This window comes from Macrobrachium rosenbergii, chromosome 55 (assembly GCF_040412425.1).
Source record: "Macrobrachium rosenbergii isolate ZJJX-2024 chromosome 55, ASM4041242v1, whole genome shotgun sequence".
Taxonomy (NCBI): Eukaryota; Metazoa; Arthropoda; class Malacostraca; order Decapoda; family Palaemonidae; genus Macrobrachium; species Macrobrachium rosenbergii.
Window position 1 is genome coordinate 44,008,026 of NC_089795.1, and position 25,119 is coordinate 44,033,144.

Below are 25,119 nucleotides of genomic sequence, written 5' to 3' on the forward strand. Positions count from 1 at the left end.
GCGCTGTCAGGAGAGGCGCGCTTCTTGTCCACCGACGAGCACTCTGTTAGAGAGAGGCGCTTGATAACCAGAAGAGTGCTTTAAGGAGAAAAGCGCCTGTCCAGAGGGGAGAAGAGCTGCTCATGGCGAGAAGAGCGTGCCTGGAAGGAGAGGCGCTCCTCTCCAAGAAGAGCGCTGGAAGAAAAGCGCTACAGGGAGGAGCGCTTACTAGGGAGAAGAGCGCTTGTCGACGTGAAGAGCTTGCTGCTGGAAGGGCGCTAACGGGAGAAGAGGGCCTGCTGGAAGAAGGACGCTACTGGAGCTCTTGACAGGAAGAGAATCGCCCTTCCTACGAGAAGAATCTTGGTTATGGAACCCACAAGAGCAGACACTGAGCTGAGACCGACTAAAATCTGCTTGTTTGGAAGGTCCGAACTTCTCCTGGAGGAGGACGGGGGGATCTTCGGGTCTTCTTGCTGCTCACCGAGCCCTGGGAAGCGCCAGGGCTCAATCCAAGGCCACCCTCTAGGAGCCTTCCAGGACCTCTTCAGTGGGCGACCTCAGTCAACTCATCCGCCGCCTGAGAAGACGAAGCCAGAAGTCTAAAAACACTTCCAAGGATGTCTTTTCTGTGGCGATCCAAGGCAGCCTGGGATACATCAACAGGGTCTGCCGAAGGGACGCTGACCGTTGGATGTTCTACATCCTCCTGCTGTCAACATTCCTCCTCCACTGGTCCTGGGAGCTTGGAAGCGTCTAGGCCTGAGCAATGGTCGGGTCAGATGCTCCCTCCACTGCACTGGGAACACTGCACAAGTCACTATCACTCTTACTCCTTCTTCATAGCACGTAGTTACATTGCATCCTACGGATTTCCATAGCAGCCATTTCTGATGATGAATCTACAGGTTCGGTGAAGGGAGAAGGTGCTGAAACTAGAGGTTTAGGAGAAACCACAATGGAATTAGTGTCTACTCAAAGCTCAATAGATCGAGACCTACTTAGAGCTTCTAGAGGAAGCCTTCCTAGCCTCTATCCTTTCTCAAGCTCTCAAATAAGCATCTGTGCCTTCCATTCTTCTCAGATAGATTCTCATTCATTACACCTACCATCAAACGAGCATTCATTTCCCTCGACACCATGCATACAGTGTGAGAGGGTTCACCAAGCTTTCAACCTCACCTTACACTCTGCCTAACACACACTGAAACACCAGTGCAACATTAACATCAGATATTTTGACAGAAAAATTCAAGCAATTCCAAAAACAGTCCATTACAAGCGTATGCCAAGCCAAAGATCCAATATGTCACCAAAACTGGCCCAAAAAAGATCCTCAGCAAGCGAAAGAAATCAATCAGAGGAACTAACAACAGATGCTGTCGGGAACCAGCGACAGAGAAAATCTGATTAGAAAACGGGAATGGTTCCGATTCCCGCCATCCAGCGCGGGAAAGGTAGATCACCGACCTACCTGCCGCTGCAGGTGTCGCGAGATTTGAAATTCTGTCGGGAACGTCGGAGACTATAGCTAAGTACAGTATATATCTGACGGGTAAGTTGCATGTACAAAATTACAGTTTATTCTTACTGATTTTTGTTGGTTGTTTCATGTTCTATTTTTATGCTGTTACTATAAAAACAAACATAGTTCAAATCATCATTCATAAATTCATGGAAAGTCACAAAACTTTATCAAAAAACATCCTGGAGACACCATAATAAACATGATACAAGATACAGAAGCTTAACAAGAATAGTCATTTTCTTTACTCTTAAAATAGCACACTCAAGGATTCAGTCTTCAGTGAAGGTTGAAAATTAGAGCAACAAAAAACTGACGTTTGTCCAAAGAGTATGGAGAACAGGTAAAAATAAAAAATAAATGCATATGACAACCATCAAGATAGGTTACAGGGCACACCAAGAATACTTACATCTAACAAATGAAGCAGGTCTTGAGTCTGTGTATCTGATATAAGCTCTTCCCCATCTTTATCAATGACTTCACTATCGTCAATCATGTTTTCTAAGTCTCCATCAGAATCAGATGCCTCCATAACATCATCTGGGTCATTCAAGATATTCTGAGCATTTTCAAGATTTTCTGCTGATTTCTCGGTCTCGGTTGACAGCTTCAGGTCTTCTACCTTCAGTTGTGGATCTAAATTGAAAACTATAATTTAGCAAAAGATCTAAAAAAAAAAAAATAAAATAAAATAAATAAATAAAATGCTCACAAAACTTACCTTAAAACAGTGCACAGCAAAAAGAAAGACACTGAAAGTCTATAAAATTGGTAAGAGTAGCATGTACAGTGTATGATCCAGGGTACTTCCAAAGCCATTTCTGTGTATGAATTTAACCTCATTTTATTTCTGTAGCTTATGTGAACTTATAATACATAGTGGGCTGTTAAATTTGCCTTACTCTCAAGTTATAGCTGCACTGATAAAATTTTACAATAACAAATCATAAATTCAAGAATCAATGAGTCTAGTGAGTTCACAACAAACGGGTCAATAGTGGGTATAAAACAAACTGAAATGAAACAATAAAGAATATATAAATTTTCATAATAAAATTATTATTTGGATACTTACCTACTGTTAAAGTTAGCTTACATCTCCGTGCTGATAGGCCAGAACAGAAATTTTAGGAGACAACATTGACGTTGACCCTGTTTTGAGTTTTTTAAAGGCTTGTGGTTTTTATAAAAATCTTATCATTTTATATACTAGACATGTATTTTTTTTATCCTATTTATGGCAGTTTTTAATTCCATTAGAATTTTAATCTTTTCGATTTTACTGTTTTAAATACTGATCTGTAGAATATCTATTTTAAAATCATTATTTATATAATTTCCATTTTCATTTATTCTCATCATAACGCTGAATAACCCTGTGGGTCCCAGTGCCTGGCTTCATGCCTAAATCACATATTCCATTCCACAATAAAGAATATAACAATTCAATTATTTTTTTTGAGCGTGTCATTCATTGAAACACTACACAATTACAATCTGTATACAGAAATCAAATAAATTTGCTGTAAAAATGGCCACTTAAAACAAAATTTAAAAATCTAATATAACAAACAACACTGTTATTGAATTAAATAGGAATTCAAATATATGTTACTTTTTAGTCAAGGGGACTGAGTAGTCACCATTCTTCTGGGTGTGCTATTAAACTCCTTGGAGAACCGATTTTGTAAGTCTCCTTATTTTTCTACTACAGATACTAGCAAACACTCTTCCATGACGAGAGCAGGCAAGTTGCCAATACCTAGATTTCAATACATAAAAAAAAAAAAAAAAACATCGTGAAAGTCCAAGGAAAACATTTTCTCCCGTGCAATGATATGAATTAAGTACTGCTCAAAATCACTTTGGAATTTACAGCAAGTAAACAATATTTACATACCATTTTCTTCAAGGGTGATCTGAGTTTCAACCTCCATAACATCCCTCATTTCTGCAGACTGAGAATTCTTGTTTTTCTTCAGCGGTGCCAATTTGAAAATCTTTATGTTCATTTTTAACTCTTCGTCTTCATCTATGACAATGGGCTTCAATATAGACTGACTTTCCTGATGATCTGCTTCTCCTAAAATTTCAGCATTCTTTTTCAGCCATTTTTCCTTCAATGACTCCTCCTCCTTGGCTTTTTCTGTCAAGGAAATGAAATTGCTTAATTAACCAAGATGACAGGAATACATCCTTATGGTAATGAATCTGGAAAAAATCTGATAAATATAAAAACAGACATAGCTTAAAATAGGGAGCGCCTATCTTCCCATAAAAACACAAGCATTGGTTTCATTTACAAAAATGTGTGCACAAATAAAAGGAGAAATTGACATGGGTGAAATAATGAAATGTATGTCTTTTGAAATGTCAAATATTGTATAAAGTCCAGAAAATGAAAGGCACACTATATAAACGAGAGACAGCAAACTATGTAAAACATGTGATGACAAGAGTAGGAGTCAAACTCACAATAAGTTCAAATTTACATAGCACTCAAAGGGACACAAAGAAGACATGATGGGCAAAATTACAGTTAATAAGAGGCTGAAATTGCCAAAACTAGCATGATTAAATGATCTAGACACAAGACTAAGTTGTTGGCTAAGCTTCCAAGAACCCTCACATTCAGCAATACAGCACTTCTAAACTCTTCTTGGCTTCTTGTGTGCAGATATGAGAGTAAAAGAAGCCATCAGCGAAGGGAAACTCGTTGCATGCAATTACCCTTCCATCATAATGCCTGCTTTTATGGCTGTAAATCAAACATTCAGGCAAATGACAGGAATACTGTAATTACTTCACAAACCATTACTGTTCTTTTTACTAATAAGAAATTCTGAATGCTTTGGCTACCACTTACCATGAAACTGGTAATTGACACAAGCACTTATATCTGCTACTAGAGCTCATGCACCCATGTAAAGTGTAGGTTGATAGTTACTCATTATATATGAACACTGACATCCAAATATATAAAATCTACAGTACTGTACTATAATTTGTTAAATTACAGCTGACAGAAAAAAATGAAGCAAACTAAAACCAACCCTGGCTAAAGGACTGCTAAAAACTTCACTACGAGACTGTCCAAAATTTTTTCTTTCTAGGTTGACAGCAATTTTGAGAGAAAACAACCTATGCCCTTAAAGACGGAGCAAGAGAATACTAATAGCAAAATCTATAAATGTATTCTCTTATATCTACCACATTAAATTACAATAGAGTATTATGTAAGTATGCTACCAAGTACTGTAACAGTGATAAGTGCTGGGTATACTTAAATTCTACCCATAGCAGTGATATGGGTGTTTGGTACATTTGGGTTCAATACTACAAAGGAACGTAAAACTTCATGGTTCTTCTTCCAATGCACCATTATGGCAGTCTTTCTTGATGTTTTACAAATAACTTTAGATATAAATAAATAAGTAATGCAAGAATAAGAAATAGTACTTCCATTGACAACAAAGCAACTTCCAAGCTCATTTTTTTCATCCTAATGTAAGATGTTCAGTTTTAGAAAAGATCACTGTCCACTAAATTGAACTATAAGAACAATCTCAAGAGCAACTGATCAACAGAGCATGAGAAAACAATACTCAGCTATACTTCAGAACCATAACAAGATGCTTTTAAGAAAGCTTCAAGATACTCTCAAGAACCTATATTCGGCAATGAATCTAATGCAACTCCTTAAGACTAATAGAAATATTGACTAAAACTCACTGTCTTGATAAGTAAGGTATCGATTATATTGATCTTCAGTCAGTGCTGGGGCACATGTAATGGCATGCGGCGTCCTTACAGCTTGCAGACGCAAGTAAGGATGGTGACAAACTCTTGTTGTAGCAACAGTAACAACATACCTACAAGATTCAGGTTCATCCACTCTTTGTATATAGTCACCAACACCATCCTCACAATGGAACTGTGAAAAACAAAACACAATATTATGTAAAGTGACAGAACTTATATTTCCTAAATTAAAAGTTTATTAAGAATGTACATATATTCCAAAATAAGTAATAAAGAATATATAAATCTTATAATGAAATAAAAACAAAATATATGCAGAACAATCACAACCCATTGCTAATGGTTTTCAAAAGGAATTTACTTTACTGAATGGGTCTCATAATGACACCCATCATATTTTGAGTAAGGACAAAATCCATGTGGGGCCCAAATTTTTTTTTATATTAAAGTAGGGTTCTTGATAAAATAGTACTGGCATTAGATAATGCCATTCCAAACTCACTGATTACAATTTTTTTTTATCCTGACGTTCATACAAATGCGACACCTGTCAATCTTGGTAAAAACTAAGATCTATGAATAGGTTTCTGGGAAGACTGCATGTAACAATGTAATAAAAAAATGCTGCCATAAAAATCTTGACACATGGAATTTTTGGGTTTTATAAACAGATGCCCTGTAAATGCATTCTTTAGCCAATCACTGATAGAACAGTAGATTTCAAGCTACCTCTTTACTTGCAATAATGTGTGCATGGCTAGTAAGACTGACAAGTTAGCATTTTCATTCTCGGTGTTTTTCCAGTTGCTGTTCACAGTCTTCATTGCTGAACAACAACAACAACAACAACAACAACAAAACAACAACAACAACAACAACAAAAAAAAACACACACTTAAATTTCTTGTGATACTTTCCTAACGTGCTATATGTAATGTAATGATTTGTAATAGTTGGAAACCTGATATTGTTCACTACTGGAACTTTTTTATACAATAACTGCAATGTTCTAATATTAGAATTAATATAACTATACAAATACCAAAGTGTATTTCTCCAGAAACTAAACCCCAGAACAGTCGTTAGACAAAAAATATAATAAAGAGGATATACGTTGAAAGAAAAAGAACCATACTCACTCGAACTTCTGTTCTTCTGGGCTCGCCTGTAAGGTCACACTTTGTTCCATTTACATAGAACTGACTATGGAACCTCTGTAGTCTATTTTTTGTTTCAGAACTGTTTTTCCAGTTATATTCAGACTCATATTTCCCCAAAATGAGAATTGGTCCTGAAGCTTTGTTATCTGAAAATGAAATATTATTCGACTTACACCTACGAAATAAATTAACATATGAATTAAAAGATGCTTACATTATTTACAATGAGCTTGGTTCTTTGCTTTCAGACCCTTACCATACGGTTTTCTGTAACCTATATAAATTTAAACTATAATTTCATTTTTGTAGCATACTGATTTTTTTAAACATTGTAACCTATCACCTACTTTTGCAAGACATTAGTTTATGGGAAATAAATTTAATTCCTGACAGAGAAGATTTACTTACTATTCTAAGTGAAATCCTATGGTAAAGATTAAACCACTACAGTGTTAAAATATCCCAACACTTATGGATTAAGTACCAATTATAGCCAAGTCCCATTATTTGGCATTCAGCAATCTGTAAGCCAAAGTAATTGGACTCCTAATAAACCCAAATTAAACAAATTAATATTGTACAAGATAACAGTACAGTACTTAGCAGTGAATACACTGTATGATAAACAGCTTTAAGGAATCATTTACAAAAAGATAAAGAAAATCTTGTTTTAAAGTCATTTACAATATAATAAAGAAAATCATAAGTATATACTGTTCAGTTTAATATTCTTGTGGGATAATTATCCTAATGAACCGGCGACATCAACTCGTCCGCTGTCCATGATTTGTACATATGGTTTTCTTTATGCAACTGTATGTAGTTTAACAGAGTACATTTTAAACTTATGTGCCTCCAGTTTTGCTTTTATGTTCAAAAGATAGCTGTAAACTATAAAATACACAGAGGTGGGGGAAGAAATATACTTCTTTTCAGCTTAATCTCTAGTTGAGGGTGCTGTTTTTAACGACCCTTTTCCAGCAGCTCATTTCGTGATTTGTTTTAGCAGATTTTTTTTTATTACTGGATGCCCTTCCTTCATCTGGATTTGAGAAAGATAAAAAGCATAATCACTGCTAAGAACAGTAATGCAAAACCCTAAACAATAAGCTCAAGGGCAAGTCCTTTCCCAAGTAGATTCTTCTTGCATATATTTGCATTTTTGTATAAAACAATTCCACAATGCTTCACAAACAAAATTCTTGGAAACTGCCCTAAGGAAGAAATGTATGTACTCACCAATACCTATAATTCATCTTTTGTATGATAAAACAGACACCAAGTTCAAAATAACTCACCGGAGGGTAAAAAAGAAAAAAAAAAGTCTACTATAAGTATATATTGTCAGTAACGGTTGCTCCTGGTAGATATAAAGATTACGAATGAACTTTCATATTAGAAAAAAATATATAAAATCCCTTGTTTGTCAATGTCAAGATTTAATTTTTCTCCTCTGAAACACACAAAGAAAATTTGAATTGATATTCATGATTTCTACAAAAGTAGACACTGAAAAATATTGTTTTAAAATGTATAGTAGTATGTTTCTTAGTGATTACTGGTATTTCATTCTTCTTCCTACAGAGAATAATGAATACACTATGGATTTCCAAAATTCTGGCCTATGTTGTGGGATTAGGAGTTTAAATGCTTCATTTCCAGATTTACTACTGTACTGTACTTATAAGCAATACTGTACTGTACTTGTGATTATAAGATCTCCAGATATAGTAGTCAAGTAACATATAGCAAGCGAAAGACCTCAATTTAAATACACGTACATGGTTTATCCTTGATTCTTCAATTAACAAATAATAAATCATGAAGTATATATGACAACCTCTTCATACAAAATCAACTATACATAATATAAGTCTTCATAATAAAATTTTATTATTTGGATACTTACTGTTAAAGTTAGCTTATATCTCCACGCCGATAGGCCAGTTAGCATTCAAACAAAGGATCGAATGGCTGCCCAGATGACTGTCTGGTACACCTGTTCTCCACCAGGTGTTTTGAATGTTTTAGCTTTTGTCAGAATTCTCCTTGACAGCCCACTAAATTTTGGGGAGGCTGGGTGGGGTCTACTTTAACAGCAGTTAAGTATCCAAATGATAAACTTTATTATGAAAATGTATATTATTTGGAATGAATCTTACCTACTCTTAAAGTTAACTGATACCCACACTGAGAAGAGGATGGTGGGTAGTGCAGCTAGACAAAATCAGCTCTGCCAATTGAGCTAAAGGTTTCTTGCATGAAACCCAAAACATTCTTACCTGATCTGGAATCCTTTCTGGATCTTACTGCCACCAGAAGTTGGATTCCATTCAGGGAGCAAGGCTCTCATACATGTACAGCAAAGAGCAGCCTTGCGGAGAAAACCACTTCAATTCAGCCATATGAAACAGAAGTGGCGTGAGGGGGCACCTGTGCCTGGGTCAAAAAGCCCTATAAAACGACAGTCACTAAAAATAAATATACCTTTATGATGTAAAGGTATGCTCGTATACAATATATGTACCTTCAGGTTTCCCAAAATATTAAAACCCGTATTTAAAACAGAGCCTGAAGGACTGTTCTTTCTTTGGTTCCAGAAAAGACTACCCGCTACTAGTAGCAGAGTAAGGGCTTTACTGTTTTCAAACACGACTCTGCATACTGAAGGCAGTGAGCGCACAAAACCAAATTGCACTTCTACTGTGCGGCATTAATCCCATCCTCAAGCAAAAGGTATGGAGCTAGCTCTCATGCACTAGCCTCATCAAATACATCAAAGAGAGTCTGTTCTTTGACAAAAGATGTTCTAGGTTTCTAAAACCACAAAATAAAAGTTTAACTTTGTCTCTTCCAGGCTTAACCTTTAAACAAAGACATTCTAGGTTTTCTAAAACCACAAATTGTAAGGTTAACTTTGCCTCCTCCAGGCTTAACCACTGACAAAGACAGCTAGGTTTTCTACAACCACAAAACAAAAGGTTAACTTTGCCTCTTCCTGGCTTAACCTTTGACAAAGACATCTAGGTTTTCTAAAACCACAAACCAAAAGGTTAATTTTGCCTCCTCCAGGCTTAACCTTTGACAAGGATGTTCTAGGTTTCTAAAATCACAAAACAAGAGGATAACTGCCTTTTCCAGGCTTAACCTCTCTAAGTAAGTTTTAACTGCCCCAACAGGACAGAGAAGTGTTTCCTCTTCTTCCCCACCAAAGAGGTTAAATTGGAATTCTTACAGCTCTCTGAAAAACTTAGCCTTAACATCATTCTCAGCTCTAAGGCAGAAAGATAAAACAGCATTCCCTTTCCAACAGCCTTAACCCTTAATGGATGGATCCCCTCATGAGAGGATCTAAAACGGGTCTTTAGGGTGGTGGACGGATCTCCTCTGAGGAGTATTAATATTACCCACCATATGATTTGGCTGTATCGAGTGGGAAAGAGTTTCCATCACTTCAGTGGCCCATAAATGAATAGTGGCAACTAAAGAATTCAGCTCAGCTCAATCGTGGGTGTCTCACGCAGATTAGTATTGTTCTCGACTTGAAGGGGGGAAATGTCTTGCTCCTCTCTCTCCCATGACGTCTTTTTATTCATTTGCTCATAAATATACCCAGGGATTGCTGTTGGTTTTAATTCTTATCTTTTATGATATGATGTCAGTTATAATTGTAACTTTGCAAAGAAATATTAGAAAAATCATGTGTACCTCCAAAGAAGTTAGAGTACCTCCACATCTCAGTAAATTTACGTAAATATTTTACAGCAAATATACTCAGAATTTGTTGCTGATTTTAGTTCTTATCTGTTATGATATTGTGTGATATAATTATAACTATACAAATAAAATAAAATAAATTATTAGGGGAAAAAACATGTATAACTTGGTAATATTTATGTGTTTTGTAAAAGAGGCTCCACACTGGGTTGTAAATAGTCACTTTCAAGGTAGGGAAAATTTTTTTTAGAATTTTTTTCTTACACCATGTGCAGTTGCATATCTTCTGCATTCCACTGATGTGTTTTTTCTTAAATTTTCCAACCTTAAAGCTTGCCTGTTCTGGGGGGTTGCATGATATATATTTAGCCCGTCCCTTAAGGGTTGAGAGTGCTTGCAATAAATTTACTCTCTTAACTGCTGATAGTGCTAAATAAAAGAAGGTTTCATAGTAAATAATTCAATGGAACTCATTACTAACTCCAGAGGCTCAAAAGAATCTGCAGATAAATTTAGACCTGCGTCTAAATTCCAAAGAGAGACTGATACTGAGTTGAAGGAGCTTCAATCTCTACTGATCCCAACACCTTAAGGTGCTGATTGTCAGCCAGATCTGATAGTACATGGCACAATACCAAAGAAAGTATGGAATGATAATCTTGAAAGTACTGTAAACAATGAAAAAGTCTTACTACATCTAAGAAAGAGAAACTTTGATGCTTACAAGGTTCAAGGTGCTGTAAATTCCTCTAGAACAGTACCCTGAGCAATACATAAACTGCTGCTTCTGACACAAGGCCATGGTTGTTTTCCACTTGATTAAGGATAAGAGCCCATGATACCTTTGATATACAGGTAATGCTTGAGTTATGATAATTCGCCTTACGATAATTCAATTTTATGATGGGGTTAGCAATTAATACCAATACAATATTTAGAAAATATTTTTAAATTTCGTGTGGGCACAGGCAGCAGCGTCCAATCAGGCAGTGAGAGAGACCAAATTACAATAGACCTTCTTTTCCTCCCTCTCTTTATCCCATTTTCTAGTTAAAAAAGTAAAAGAGAATGATAGAAGTATTGTTAGTAACATTATACTCTTGCGTAAATTCGTACAGCCATAAACAACCAAACGAGAAACTGCTGTTTTGCTATTAACAACCAAATTGGATAACAACAGCTGTTTTGCTTGCATTTCAACCATCGTACAGTAGTAACAATTACTGTAGTTATGTTACAAATGACGTTAAGTAGAATAGGACTGATATATTTTTACATTATACCCTTATTTGCTATGGAGAAAAGATTGGCAAGGAAATATACTAATAAATTTAAGTAGCAAATTGTAGCTGAATCTGAGAAAACAATTTTCAAGCTGCTAATGACTATAAATTATTGTACATCGGCAACATGGATGAAACTCGGCCGTAAATAAAATTGGAGAGAAAAGTATTTTAATCAAAACTACTGGGCATACAAGAACACATATTACTGCTGTTTTCACGCCAATAAAAGATACATATGTAAAGCTCATATTATGATGAAATCAAGTGAAAATGGCAAGCGGAACCTTGATTTTTTTTTACACAAAACACACATGCCCCTAATGGCCAGCATCATCTATTAATGATAAAAATAGCTAAATTAATTTCACAAGACATATTTTCAGTTGTATTTCAACTTAAAAACACTTCGTATAACGAAAAACAACCGTGTCCCATATAAATAAATACAGTATCTAGAGTTTCATTTATGCTAACTAGAAGCAAGAAAAGCGCTCGGAACTGAGTTTTAAATATGGCGAAATAAACTTACTGCATAATCAATTTCCAAACCAAAACATTAATCACTATCATTGTATTTTATAATACAAAAGCAATATGAGAATAAATAATATTATTGGACACAGTGAAGTAAAGCATAACTTTAAAAGATCCATGGAAAAGATGCCTATTCATTGGACACAGTGAAGTAAAGCATAACTTTTTAAAAGATCCATGGAAAAGATGCCTATTCATTATGTTGATGTTTGTATAATACGATATTAATATGTGAATATAGATTGGATAATGTAGGCTAGGATACCGTATATGTATACAATATAGTATATACCATAGTGTAGGCTAAGCTAATTCTTGTTTGTTATTCAAATTCTCTTTGTACTGAATTATCATAAGTCAATCTGCATGAAGCTCCAGATTTAGCTGATATTAATAATTGCTATACCATATATGCATAAGAGTTTACTTTATAGTGTAGGCTAGGCTACCATATATGTACAGTAATACCCCCAACTTGCGCGATTCGAGTTGCACGAATTCACAGACACACAAACTTTTCATTCGAACCTAACCAATTGTCATACACGAGTTTTTCACAGACCCGCGAACATTTGCGAATACTGAGAAACCCTGCAAAAGTGATTATGTTTAATTTTTTATATAATTTATAAGTTTTCAAGTTTTAATGTGTAAATTGAATATCATTAATTATTAAAAGTAATAATTTCTCTCTCTTTCTCTTTTACTGAGATGAGAGAATTTTTATGGTACACGTATATGTTTATTTGTTTTGTATGATAAATAAGTTTTTTACCTAATAATAAGTACTAATTTTCAAATAATAATAACAATAATAATAATAATCATATAACTGTAATTACGAAATTCGTATCATACATATTTTAAACAAACAAATTCTTTCCCTCATCTTTTGAGAAGCAGCTCGAACAGTGTTACTGACTAGCGGGTCAAAGATTTCTTAAATAATTCTCTCTCTCTCTCTCTCTCTCTCTGTGTCCATAATAATTCATAAAAAATTTTACTATCTTAAGTAAGGACAACTTTTATATCTCTCTCTCTGTCATGTTCGTAGTTAGTGCAACCTATGTATTACTGTTTCTCTGTATGTCTTTACCTGTACAGCAGATAATTTTAAATTGATCTAATTTTACCCATACCATCTACAAACTATAAATGAGCCATTCTGAAACATCGAGACATAGAGCATTTTGGAACAAAGAGAAAGAGACAGAATAAAAACTTTTTAAAAGTGAGCTTGGGAAGACCTATAAAAATAGATCGGTGGAATGGGGGGAGAGAGAAATAGTATACAGTCATACTCCGAACTTAGGCGAGGTTAGGTTCCAGAACCCCTCGCGCAGGGTGAATTTTAGCGTAAGTTTGGCATGGTCTCTAAAAATGCTAATAAATGCTTACTTCTAAAGTTTAAACACTAAATATGACCCTAATCATGCTCCCAAATTATTAAGTTGACTTTTAAATGAAATTAAAGTTACTGTGATTTCATTTAAAAGTTAGCTTAATACATTACCCTTAAAAAAGAGAAATAAATGGTTGACATAAAAATTGAGAGTTGGAAGAGAATTTCTCTCTCTCTCTCCTTCCAACCGATCTATTTTTAAAAGTCGTCTCAATCTCTTTTTAACAACTTCTTTATTCTGCGTCTCTTTCTCTTTGTTCTGAAATGATTTTTCATAAACAAACAGTGTTTTATATTTTGACTAATAGAACTCTTAGTTATTATGTCTCTATGTTTTAGAACTTATTTGCAACACTAGCGCATTTACACTTCGTAGACGATACAGGTCAAATTAGATCAATTTAAACTATCTACTGTACAGGTAAAGACATACAGAGAATTAATAAGTTGTAAAATTGTGTGAGCACTATCTATGAGAGAGAGAGAGAGAGAGAGAGAGAGAGAGAGAGAGAGAGAGAGAGAGAGAGAGAGAGAGAGAGAGAGAGAGAGAGAGAGATATTGTCCTTACTTGAAATATCAAGTTATATTATTTATGAATTATTACGGAGAGAGAGAGAGAGAGAGAGAGAGAGAGAGAGAGAGAGAGAGAGAGAGAGAGAGAGAGAGAGAGAGAGAGTTATTCTTACGTTAGATATCAAAAGATGGAAATTCAGTATTAAACTAACTTTTAAATGAAATTAAAGTTACTGTATTTTCATTTAAAAGTTAGCTTAATACATTACCCTTAAAAAAAGAAATAAATGGTTGATTTAAGAATATAGGAATGTGTGACCCTCTCCCCCATTCCACCGATCTATTTTTAGAAGTCTGCTCAACCTCGTTTTTAAAAACTCCTTTATTCTGCCACTTTCTCTTTGTTCTGAAATGCTCTATGTCCCTATGTTTTAGAACGGCGCATTTACAGTTTGTAAACGGTACAGGTTAAATTAGATCATTTCAAAATTATCTACTGTACAGCTACAGACATACAGAGAAACAGTGCTGTAATACATAGGTTGGCTAACTTCGAGAGAGAGAGAGAGAGAGAGAGAGAGAGAGAGAGAGAGAGAGAGAGAGAGAGAGAGAGAGAGAGAGAGAACAGTTGTCCATACTTAAGAGTGAAATTTTTTATGAATTATTACAGACACACAAACACAGAGAGAGAGAGAGAGAGAGAGAGAGAGAGAGAGAGAGAGAGAGAGAGAGAGAGAGAGAGAGAGAGAGAGAGAGTTACAAGAAAAATTTGACCACTAATTAGTAACACTCCCCTTCTTACCATGTTAAATGACATGCCTGCCAGCTTTTGCCTTCGACCTTCTTACAAAAGATGAGGGAAGAATTTGCTTGTTCAAAATAATAAGAATTTTGTAATTACAGTTTTATTATTAACATCATTATTATTATTTAATTTTATTAATCTTATTAATATTTGAAAATTAGTACTTATTATTACATAAAAAGTTTATTTATCATACAAATAAACATACCTGTATGCATGTACCATAAAAATTCATCTCACTAAAAGAGAGAGAGAGAGAGAGAGAAAATTATTACTTTTAATAATATTTAATGTTATTTAATTTACATATAAAAGCTTGAAAACTTATAAATTACATAAAAAATCAAACAAACACTTTTGCAGGGTTTCTCAGTGTTCGTGTAAAGTCACCACATTGACGTCAGCGGAGTCCTTTGGATGCGTCATTAATTAAGTCTCCGCTGAGCAAGTTTTCTTTGGTGACTTCCCACTTTCTTCGCCACACAATTCGTTACGCCTAACGTGCCAGGTCATGCATTTTTCTAACATTTAAACTTTATACGTATTTGTTCAACAGTCATAAATTATGTATCGTGATTTTTATTCGCAGGCATCAAGATTGTATCCATACTGGAGTTCTGTATTTTTTGTATTGTAAATTGTACTTGTTCGCTGTATATTATTGTTAATTGTTTTGACCTCAGGTCACACTTAACGCCATTGTCTTCCGCGTTCAGCGCCAGTCGGCCGCTTATATAAACTGCCTGAATCTGTAATAAAGCAGCAGTAACTTTTACTTGCTCATTTCTTTTGCACCTCTTACAGTGGTGACCTCCCGGAGTATCCCGGAGCCATTAGCGGACCGACACGGCGACTCAGTCTTGGCTCCAGGAACTCTCCAACGCTCTTAGCGGACTAAACACGGCGCTGTAACCAACAAAAACACCAGCGTCACTAACGGACTTACACGGCACACGAAAGTGCATTCTGACGCGAATACCCCACTCCAGTAAGAGGGCAAGGAGCAAGCATGGACGCGGACATCTCCTCCTTCCTGCAGTTAACCGCGGACCTCGCGGACTCGGAGGTCTACCTTCCTCCCATCTCACCCGCGCCCGTCCCTGCACCGAGGCCCTCCCGCACCTCCACACCCATGCCAGCGCCCCGAACACTCCATGGCCCGGCAACACAGTCGCGGGCCGCCCTGTCCATAAAGTTGCCACCTTTCATACAGGGTAACCCAACGATGTGGCTGCGTAGGGTCAAGAGCCACTTCAGGGTGGCGCACCTGACAGACGAAATTCTGCATGCCGACATGGTCCTTAACGCCCTCCTGGAGGAGGTATACAGACAACTCGTCTCGATGGTGCCCGACACACACCCCCTCACATACAATGTCGCGAAGAAGGTCCTCCTCGAAATGTGCTCCCTACCTATCGCCGAGCGGGCTGCCCGTGCCATCGACCTCGCCGTCAACCCACGGCAGGACCTCAACGCAGTAGACGCATGGAGCATGGTCGAGGACCTCCTTCCACTACCAGACTTCGACGGCAGGAAAAAGCGGCAGGAAATAAGCCTGTCGTGGGAGATCTACCTTTGCCAGCTCCTCCCGGAGGTCTGCACCCAGATTCCTCACCCCTACACCATGCCTCTCGATGACCTCATCCAAACGGCGCAGCACCTCACGGACTGCTTGAAGGCCACACAGCAGCTAAAAGCACCCACACAGTCAGTCAGCTCCGTCCAGCAGGAAGAAATGGAGCAGGGTGTCAACGTCGTCGCCAGGAGACGTCCACCGCCCCACAACAGATGAGTTCCCCGGGCCTGTGTCGCTACCACAAGTGGTTCGGCAAAGACGCCTGAAACTGCCTGCCGCCCTGCTCATTCGCCTGCTCAAAAAGCGGTGTGGCTCTGCCATGGCAACCAAAAACCCAGGGCCCAGAACCAGTAGGCTTCTAAGTCCCAAACACTGTCTCCAGCAGGATGATGCTGGTGTGACACAGGGGCCTTTAGATCGATCTTCCCAGCATCCAGGGAGGACCGCAACCAGAAACCAGACCCAGCCGCCTTCCTGACCCGCCAACGGATCCCCATCCTCTCCTACAGCACCAGGCCCCTGTCGATCTCCATCCTCGGGCAGAATTACTCCTGGGACTTCATCATAATGCGTGGGCGTGAGAGCCCGCTCCTGGGTGCTGACTTCCTGGAAGCGCCGGCCTGCTAGTCGGCGTGGGCGTAAGCGCCTCCCCTCGACACTGACTCTGCTGGTCTCTCCGTTAACAACGGGGACCCGGCACCCACCATCAGCTCCGCCGCCCCACCAGTGCGCACACCTGCTGACGGAGTTCCCCGGCGTGTTCAAGCCCGAACTCCGCCAAGTCCCCGGCCCCAGCCAAACATGGCATATACCATCACATAACAACTAAAAGGCCCCCCACATAGCGAAGTTCAGGGCTTCCCCAGCAGCTCTTCAGGAGGTGAAGAAGGCATTTGCAGAGATGGAGCGGATGGGAATCTGCAGGCCTCCAGCCGTGGGCCTCCTCCACATGGTGCAGAAACTGGGCGGCTCCTGGAGACCTCAGCGACTACAGACGTCTCAACATTGCAACGGAGCCCAACCACTGCCCCTTGCCCAACATGCAGGGCCTCACGCCCTCCTTTCACGGAGCCAAGGTATTCACTAAATTGGACCTTCTTAAATCATACTTTCAGGTACCTGTCGCACTAGAGGACATACCAAAGACCGCCATCATCATGCCGTTCGGGTCCTGTGTTCGCCTTTTCCACCTTTCGGATTGAGGAATGCCGGGCGACCTTCCAGCGGCTCATGGACAGCATCTCGGGGACCTGAAATTCTGTGTCTGCTACGTTGATGACATCCTCTTATTTTCCAGGTCTCACAATGAACACCAAAAGCACATCCGGGCAGTCCTGCAGCGCCTCCAAGAGAATGGCCTCGTCGTCCGTTTTGACTTCCTGGGCCACGAGGTATCCCCGGCAGGCGTCCGCCCACTCACATCAAAAGTAGCAGCCGTCACCAGGTTCCCCACCCCCACCTCCGTCAAGGCCATCCAGGAGTTCCTCAGGATGGTGAACTTCTACAGGCGGTTCATCCCCGGGGTCCCACACACCACGGCCCCCCTGACAGAAGTTCTCAAAGGCCAACCAGAGTCCCTGTCTTGGGGACCCAGCCAGCAGCAGGCCTTCTCCCTGATGAAGGCCGCCCTCGCCGAGGCAACCGCCTTGGCACACCAGGATCCCAAGGCCCCTCCTCCAGCTGACAACGGATGCCAGCAACGTCGCCTGTGGTGCTGTCCTGGAGCAGGTCATCAACGGCGCCCCCCAGCCCATCGCCTTCTTCAGCAAGAAATTCAACTCCGCAGAGACCCACTACAGCACCTTCGACAGGGAACTCTGCGCGGTGTACTGCACAGTCCGGCACTTCAAGTTCCTCCTGGAGGGGACGCCCTTCACAATCTTCACGGACCACCAGCCATTGGTTCACGCCTTCACTAAGCAGGGGGACGCATGGTCTTTCAGGCAGCAGCGCCACCTCTCAGCCATAGCCGAATTCACCTGCTCCATCAGGTACCTCCCTGGCAGGAAAAATCCCGTAGCAGACGCCCTCTCCAGAGTCGAGCTGAACGCAGTGCAGCTCAGGGTAAACTACCAGGACCTCGCCAGGGAACAGGCCGCTGACCCAGAAACCCAAGCCTACCGCACCGCCATCATGTCCCTTAAGTGGCGGGACATGACCCTCGCCCGCGGGGGCCCAAGTCTCCTCTGCGACATCAGTACCTTGGTTCCAGCCTCACGCTGCCGCCAGGTATTCGACATCATTCACGGACTCTCACATCCCTCTGGCAGAACTACGGCCAAGCTGCTGTCAAAGAAGTTCGTCTGGCACGGGGTGCAGAAGGACGCCACGTCCTGGGCAAAACAGTGCCTGCAGTGCCAAACCAGCAAGGTGGGTCGTCACATACAGTCCGGGGTAGGCGAGTTCCCGCAGCCAGAGTGCCGTTTCAGCCACATTCATGTCGACGTCGTCGGGCCCCTTCCCCCATCAGGCGGGTCCAGATACCTCTTGACGGTGGTAGACCGCTCAACAAGGTGGCCCGAAGCCACACCTATGCAAGAAGCCACTGCCAGCACGTGTGCCGAGGCCCTGCTTTCCAGTTGGGTCAGCCGCTTTGGCGTCCCGGACCACATCACAACCGATAGGGGCCCCGCCTTCCTGTCCGAATTATGGTCCGCCCTGGCTCAGCTGCTGGGGACCACGCATCACACCACCACGGCGTACAACCCGGCGGCCAATGGCCTGGTCGAGCGATTCCACAGATCCCTGAAGGCGTCGCTCATGGCCCACTGCACCGCCAAGGACTGGAAACATCAGCTGCCGTGGGTCCTCCTCGGTTTGAGAACTGCCCCCAGAGCCGATGGCACCCCGTCCGCAGCTGAAAAAACCTACGGAGAGTCCCTCGTGGTCCCGGGCGAACTTGTGACAGAAGATCGCCACATCCCATCACTGCAGAGGCTCCCCGATGTGGTCGGCAAGTTCGCCCCTTGTAAGCGCACGTACACCGGCAGGTTGGCCACCTTCACACCGCCAGCACTGTCATCCGCCACCCACATCTTCGTCAGGGTCGACGCCGTCCGCCCGCCACTGACCAGGCCCTGCAGGGGCCCCTTCCGCGTGCTGGAGCGGAACAGCAAGACGTTCCTGCTGGCACTCCCCGGGAGGAACGATTGGGTTTCAGTAGACCGGTTAAAGCCCGCCTTCCTGGAGGAGAGCACAGACGTCACCGCAGCGCATCCCCCGCCCAGCCACCCTTTGCCACACCCAGGCCCCCGCAAATGGCGGGCGCGCGGCCGTCCCAGGAAGGGCCCGCCCGCACCAGCAGCCTCACACGCAGGCCGCCCCTCCCTTGTCCTCAAGAAGCTGTGGCACCCTTCAGCGTCCCAGCAGATACGCAGATTAGTCAGACATGTCCCACGTCTTGGGGGGGGGGGAGTATTTGCAAAGTCACCACATCGACGTCAGCGGAGTCCTTCGGATGCGTCATTAATTAAGTCTCCGCTAAGCAAGTTTTCTTTGGTGACTTCCCACTTTCTTCGGCACACAATTCGTTACGTGTAATGTGCCAGGTCACGCATTTTTCTACCAGTTAAACTTTATATGTATTTGTTCAACTGTCATAAATTATGTATCGTATGTTTCTTTATTCACAGGCATCAAGATTGTATCCATATTGGAGTTCTGTATGTTTTTGTATTGTAAATTGTACTTGTTCGCTGTATATTATTGTTAATTGTTTTTGACCTCAGGTCACACTCAACGTCATTGTCTTCCGCAGTTCGGCGCCAGTCGGCCGCTATATAAACTGCCTGAATCTGTAATAAAGCAGCAGTAACTTTTACCTGCTCGTTTCTTTTGCACCTCTTACATTCGCAAATGTTTGCGGGTCTGTGAAAAACTTGTGTATGACCATTAGTTAGGTTCCAATGAAAAATTTGTGTCTGTGAACTCGTGCAACTTGAATCGCGCAAGTTCGGGGTATTACTGTACTAATCTTCACACTCTCCTATATTCTTCTTAAGGGTGATGTATTAGGCTAACTTTTAAATGAAATTACAGTAACTTTAATTTCATTTAAAAGTTAGTTTCATACTCTCTCTCTCTATGTTATTCTGTCTCCATAATAATTCATAAATAATTTAACTTGATATTTCAAGTAAGGACAATATCTCTCTCTCTCTCTCTCTCTCGTGTTATTCTCTCTGTCTCCGTAATAACTGATAAATAATTTCACTCTCTTAATTAAGGACAACCCTTATCTCTTTCTCTCTCTCTCTCATTCATAATTAGCACTCACACATTTTTACATCTTATTATTTCTCTGTACGTCTTTACCTGTAAAGAAGATAATTTAAATAGATCTAATTTTACCAGTACCATCTATGAAGTGTAAATGCGCTAGTTTGGCAAATACATTCTAAAACATAGAGACATAACAACTAAATGTTGTATTGGTCCAAATAAAAAACACTGTTTGTTCATGAAAAAGCACTTCAAAACAAAGAGAAAGAGACGTAGAATAAAGAAGTTATTAAAAAGAGGTTGAGAAGACTTCTAAAAATAGATCGGTCGGAAGGGGAGAAAGACAGAAATTCTCTTCCAACTCTCAATTTTTGTCAACCATTTATTTCTTTTTTTACGGGTAATGTATTAAGCTAACTTTTAAATGAAATTAAAGTAACTTTAATTTCATTTAAAAGTTAGCTTAATAAATTGGGAGAATGATTAGGGTCATATTTAGTGTTTAAACTTTAGAAATACAGGCAGTCCCCGGTTAACGGCGGGCTCGGTTAACAGCGATTCGGTTTTATGGGGCTTGTCTAGCGACAAAAATCAGCAATTTTCGGTGCTGAAAATGGCAGATTTCCGCTTATCGGTGCCAATAATTGGGTATTGGCGCCGATACATTGGTAACAGAGGGGCCGATAATTGAAAATCAGCGCTTTTCGGCGTCGATAACCCCTGAAAATCGCCGAATTCACCGATTTTTGGTTAGCGGCGATTTTCGGTTATCATCACACCCTCAGAAACGGATCCCGCCGATAACCGGGGACTGCCAGTAAGCATTTATTTGCATTTTCAGAGACTGTGCCAATCTTACGTGGAAATTCATCTTGTGCGAGGGTTTCTGGAACTTAACCTTGCATAAGTTCGGGGTGTGACTATAGATGGTACTGAATACCCTAGTGTGGGCTAGGCTATATTCGAGATACGTTTTTTCCAACAAACGGGTTTTTTGGAACCTGACCCCATTGAATGGTGCCGAGGATGGCAGAAGCCGCATATGTAGCAAGGATTAACGTTTCCCAAGACAATCTTTTGGCTAACACATTATACGAGACCATGAGCGTGAAAAACAAAGGCAGGCGAAGGAGGGCACAGAACCACATCACCCTGAGAATTGACCCAGTTCCCTGGCAGTGGACTCTTCCAACTGTCGCAGGGGAGTCCTAGGCTCAGGCTACAGACAGGCAAGGGCACCGACACCTTACCTCTTACAGTACCTGTATAAGGGAACGTGAAAGTGACTGCACACTATGGGGGGAACTGGACTGGTTCCCTAACCAATTCAAGACAGACCTTGAACTGACCAAAATAAGGTTTACGTCCTGTTCTAAATTCTCAATACGCTTTTCCTGAACTGAAAGGGGAGTACGAGGCGGAGCTAATGAGGAAGCCTCAGTACTAACTAAAGCATTAGCAAAAGAAAAGCCTAGACTGAGTATGGATAACTATAGATGAAGGAACTGGACAAGGGGGGAGAAATAACAGGTTGATAACCTAACCTAACTAATTGCTTCGCAATCTGTCTGCTTCCCTTCTCTTCTTATTCCACTGAATTTATGCAGAAAGTCCTTCAAAAATCCTTACTTCCTCACATCTATTCTCATAATCAAACTTTATACAATTGCAGCCTGTGTAAACAGTGTGTATTTCCTAAAAAATCAACACCCTGCTAACAAAGTAATCATTTCTACAGAACCTGACCTTCTTAGCCTTGATTCCAGTGAAGGCATCCTAGGAAAAATAAATGTACAGTCCTGTGATAGCAGCAAACAGCCATGAAATACCAATAAGCGCTTATACACAATAGCAGCAAGGAGAATTCTGTCAAGAGCTAAAACATTCTAAACATACCTGGTGGGGTACAGGTGTACTAGACAGTCATCTGGGCAGCCATTCGATCTGTTGTTTGAATACCGACTCGCCTATTGGCATGGAGATATAAAGTAACTTTAACAGTAAGTAAGATTTATCCAATATAAAATTAATACATACCTTCTAGATGATACTGCTTGATTACAGATCCATAACAGAATTCATAGGTCCACCAGTCCACAGTTTTAATAAGACATGGTGCAGTCTCCATTGGTTTCAAGAGACCTTGAAGAAGAGAATGAGGTTCAGTATAATGACAATACCCTGTATAAAAACTTTAATCTAAGCACAATTTTCCTTTTCCACAGATTATTACCAGTAATCATACCTGCTGATTAGAATGAAACGTGTTTATTTTAAAGTATTGAATAATATTAATTTGCTAGGAACCAATTACAATATAACCTATGAAATGGTTTTTATACCAAAACAAGCAATATAGTACTGTATAGCATACACTGTACTGTGCTGTATCAATATCATAATAGGGTGATATTTAATATTACTCTGTCAACTATAGATAGCTATACCATGCGTATGTACAGTATATTAAACATTTTTTCTAAGGGTTTCATACATGTATATACCTACTACAGCACGTTGTCCCACAGAGAGGGTAATGGGAGGGTTAAACTACTCACTCATAGTCATATGAAATATTGTCAGATTTTCCCTTTAGGTGGTAATGTTATTTTCATAATAAAATAAATTTTTGAACATACTTACCTGGTAGTTATATATATAGCTTAAGTCCCTGACGTGACGGCAGAATTTCAAAAACTCGCGGCAATCGCCGATCGGGTAGTCAGGTGGTCCACCTGTGCGCCCTCTACCCAGGTAACTGGAACCATTCTACATATTCCTCAGAACTTCCATGCCCCTAGTCTCTAGAGGGGAGGAGGGTGGGAATTTAATTATATATAACTACCAGGTAAGTATGTTCAAAATTTATTTTATTATGAAAATAACATTTTCAAACATCTAACTGACCTGGTAGTTATATATAACAATTGACACCTTTGGTGGAGGGTCAGGAGCAGCCAACATCGTTGGAATTGAAATACTAAAAGTTTTTAAAACCAACTAAAGGAGTTCCACCTGTTAAAGAAGCCCCAAACTTCATTGTTTTCCTGCCTCATTATGTCTACATTCCTTAAGAGAGATCCAGCGATCCCACCAGGGGCTGAAAAATCTCTAGGGGCTGTCCCAACCAGTGTATAACCTCTAGGTGACTGGTTCTCCTTTGTCTCATTATTCTGGCTGCTACCAAGGAACAAGCGACCACCTAACTAAGAACTGAAGTAAATGATGTTATTTAAAAACTGTCTGCTAATGAATGCGAAGGAGCTGCGTCAATAACCATAAACAACCAAAACAACATCTTAGTTCCAAGGAAGAAAAAGGGTACTGGGTTATGGGATTATAGGGTAGCTATTTTTCTCACTACTGAATTTGCAGCTAAAACCGGACCCAGCGTGTAGCAGTCTTCATAAACAGTCTGTACCTGTTTAAGGTAATGTGGGCAAACAGACTTGCTCCTCCAGAAGGTGCATTGTCCAAGATACTCTGGAGACCTATTTTACAATTTAAAAACCACAGAGGTTGCTACCGCTCTGACCTCCGTGTGCTTTTAACTTTTAAATTTGTGTTCCTTCCCTACATCTGAATGAGCTTCTTTTTTATTAACTTGTCTGATAAAAAGGACAGAGCATTCTTGACATTTGTAAAGAGGTTTTTGACAGAGCACCAAAGCCCTTCTGGTCCCCCTGTGAGTCTTTTGTCCTTTCTAGATAATATTTTAGAGCTCTTACTGGACACAGAGTTCTTTCTATTTCCTCACCTGTGACATCCGTCAGGTTAGAAATCTCCGAATGCTTTGGGCCAAGGTTGAGATGGGCGTTCATTTTGCCAGAAAATCTAGTCAGTGAAGCAAAACTGCTTTGCCTTGTCTAAACCTATAGCTTTGTTAAGCATGAATCTCACTTACTCGTTTGCAGTAGCTAAACTGACTAAGAAAAGGGTTTTCATAGTGAGATCTTTTTTAAGGATGCCTTTTGTAAAGGTTCAGATCTATCTTTCGTGAGGAACCTCAGGACCACATCTAGGTTCCAAGCACGGTGATTCTTGTACCCTCTCCTTAGATGTATCAAAGATCTGAGAAGATCTTGGGGTCCTTATTGTTAGGTGGGTCTAAGTTTCTGTCTAAAGACCGATGCTAACATGCTTCTATAACCTTTAATGGTTGAAGTTGAAAATTTAAGTTATTCTAAGATGAAGAAGGAAGTCTGCTATATAGTCACAGAGGTACTGGTAGAGGATACAGAGTTGTTTCTACACCATCTCAAAAATTTCCGCTTGGATTGGTATACCTTAATGGTGGAAGACCTCCTTGCTCTTGCGTCGATGCTGGCTGCCTCCTTTGAAAAACCTCTAGCTCTTGCGAGTTTTACGATAGTCTGAGCAGTCATGTGTAGCGCTTGGAGGTTTTGGTGATACCTTTCCAAGTGGGGTTGTTTGGTAGATCTACTCTTAGCGGAAGTTTTTCTTGGGGTGTCCACTATCCATTCCAGTACCTCTGTGAACCAATCTCTTATGGGCCAGTAAGGAGCGACTAGGGTCATTCTGGTGCCCTCATGAAAACTGGACTGCAATACTTTGTGGATTATTTTGAAAGGTGGGAATGCATAAACGTCAAGTTGACCAGTCCATGAGGAACGTC

The 25,119-nt window shown here is 40.3% G+C and overlaps 1 protein-coding gene across 5 annotated transcripts in view; it reads right to left on the reverse strand.

Annotated features, from left to right (window-relative positions):
• Positions 1–25,119, reverse strand: part of LOC136835201 (protein OS-9-like) — a 103,083-nt gene that overhangs the window by 60,190 nt on the left and 17,774 nt on the right. For all 5 annotated transcript variants that reach the window (XM_067098432.1, XM_067098431.1, XM_067098430.1 and 2 more), the window contains exons 3-7: positions 22,521–22,625; positions 6,409–6,575; positions 5,240–5,441; positions 3,408–3,653; positions 1,917–2,143 (exon numbers count right to left, since the gene is read on the reverse strand). In XM_067098432.1, the coding sequence (XP_066954533.1) occupies positions 1,917–2,143; positions 3,408–3,653; positions 5,240–5,441; positions 6,409–6,575; positions 22,521–22,625 (947 nt within the window). The remainder of the gene's footprint in view (positions 1–1,916; positions 2,144–3,407; positions 3,654–5,239; positions 5,442–6,408; positions 6,576–22,520; positions 22,626–25,119) is intronic.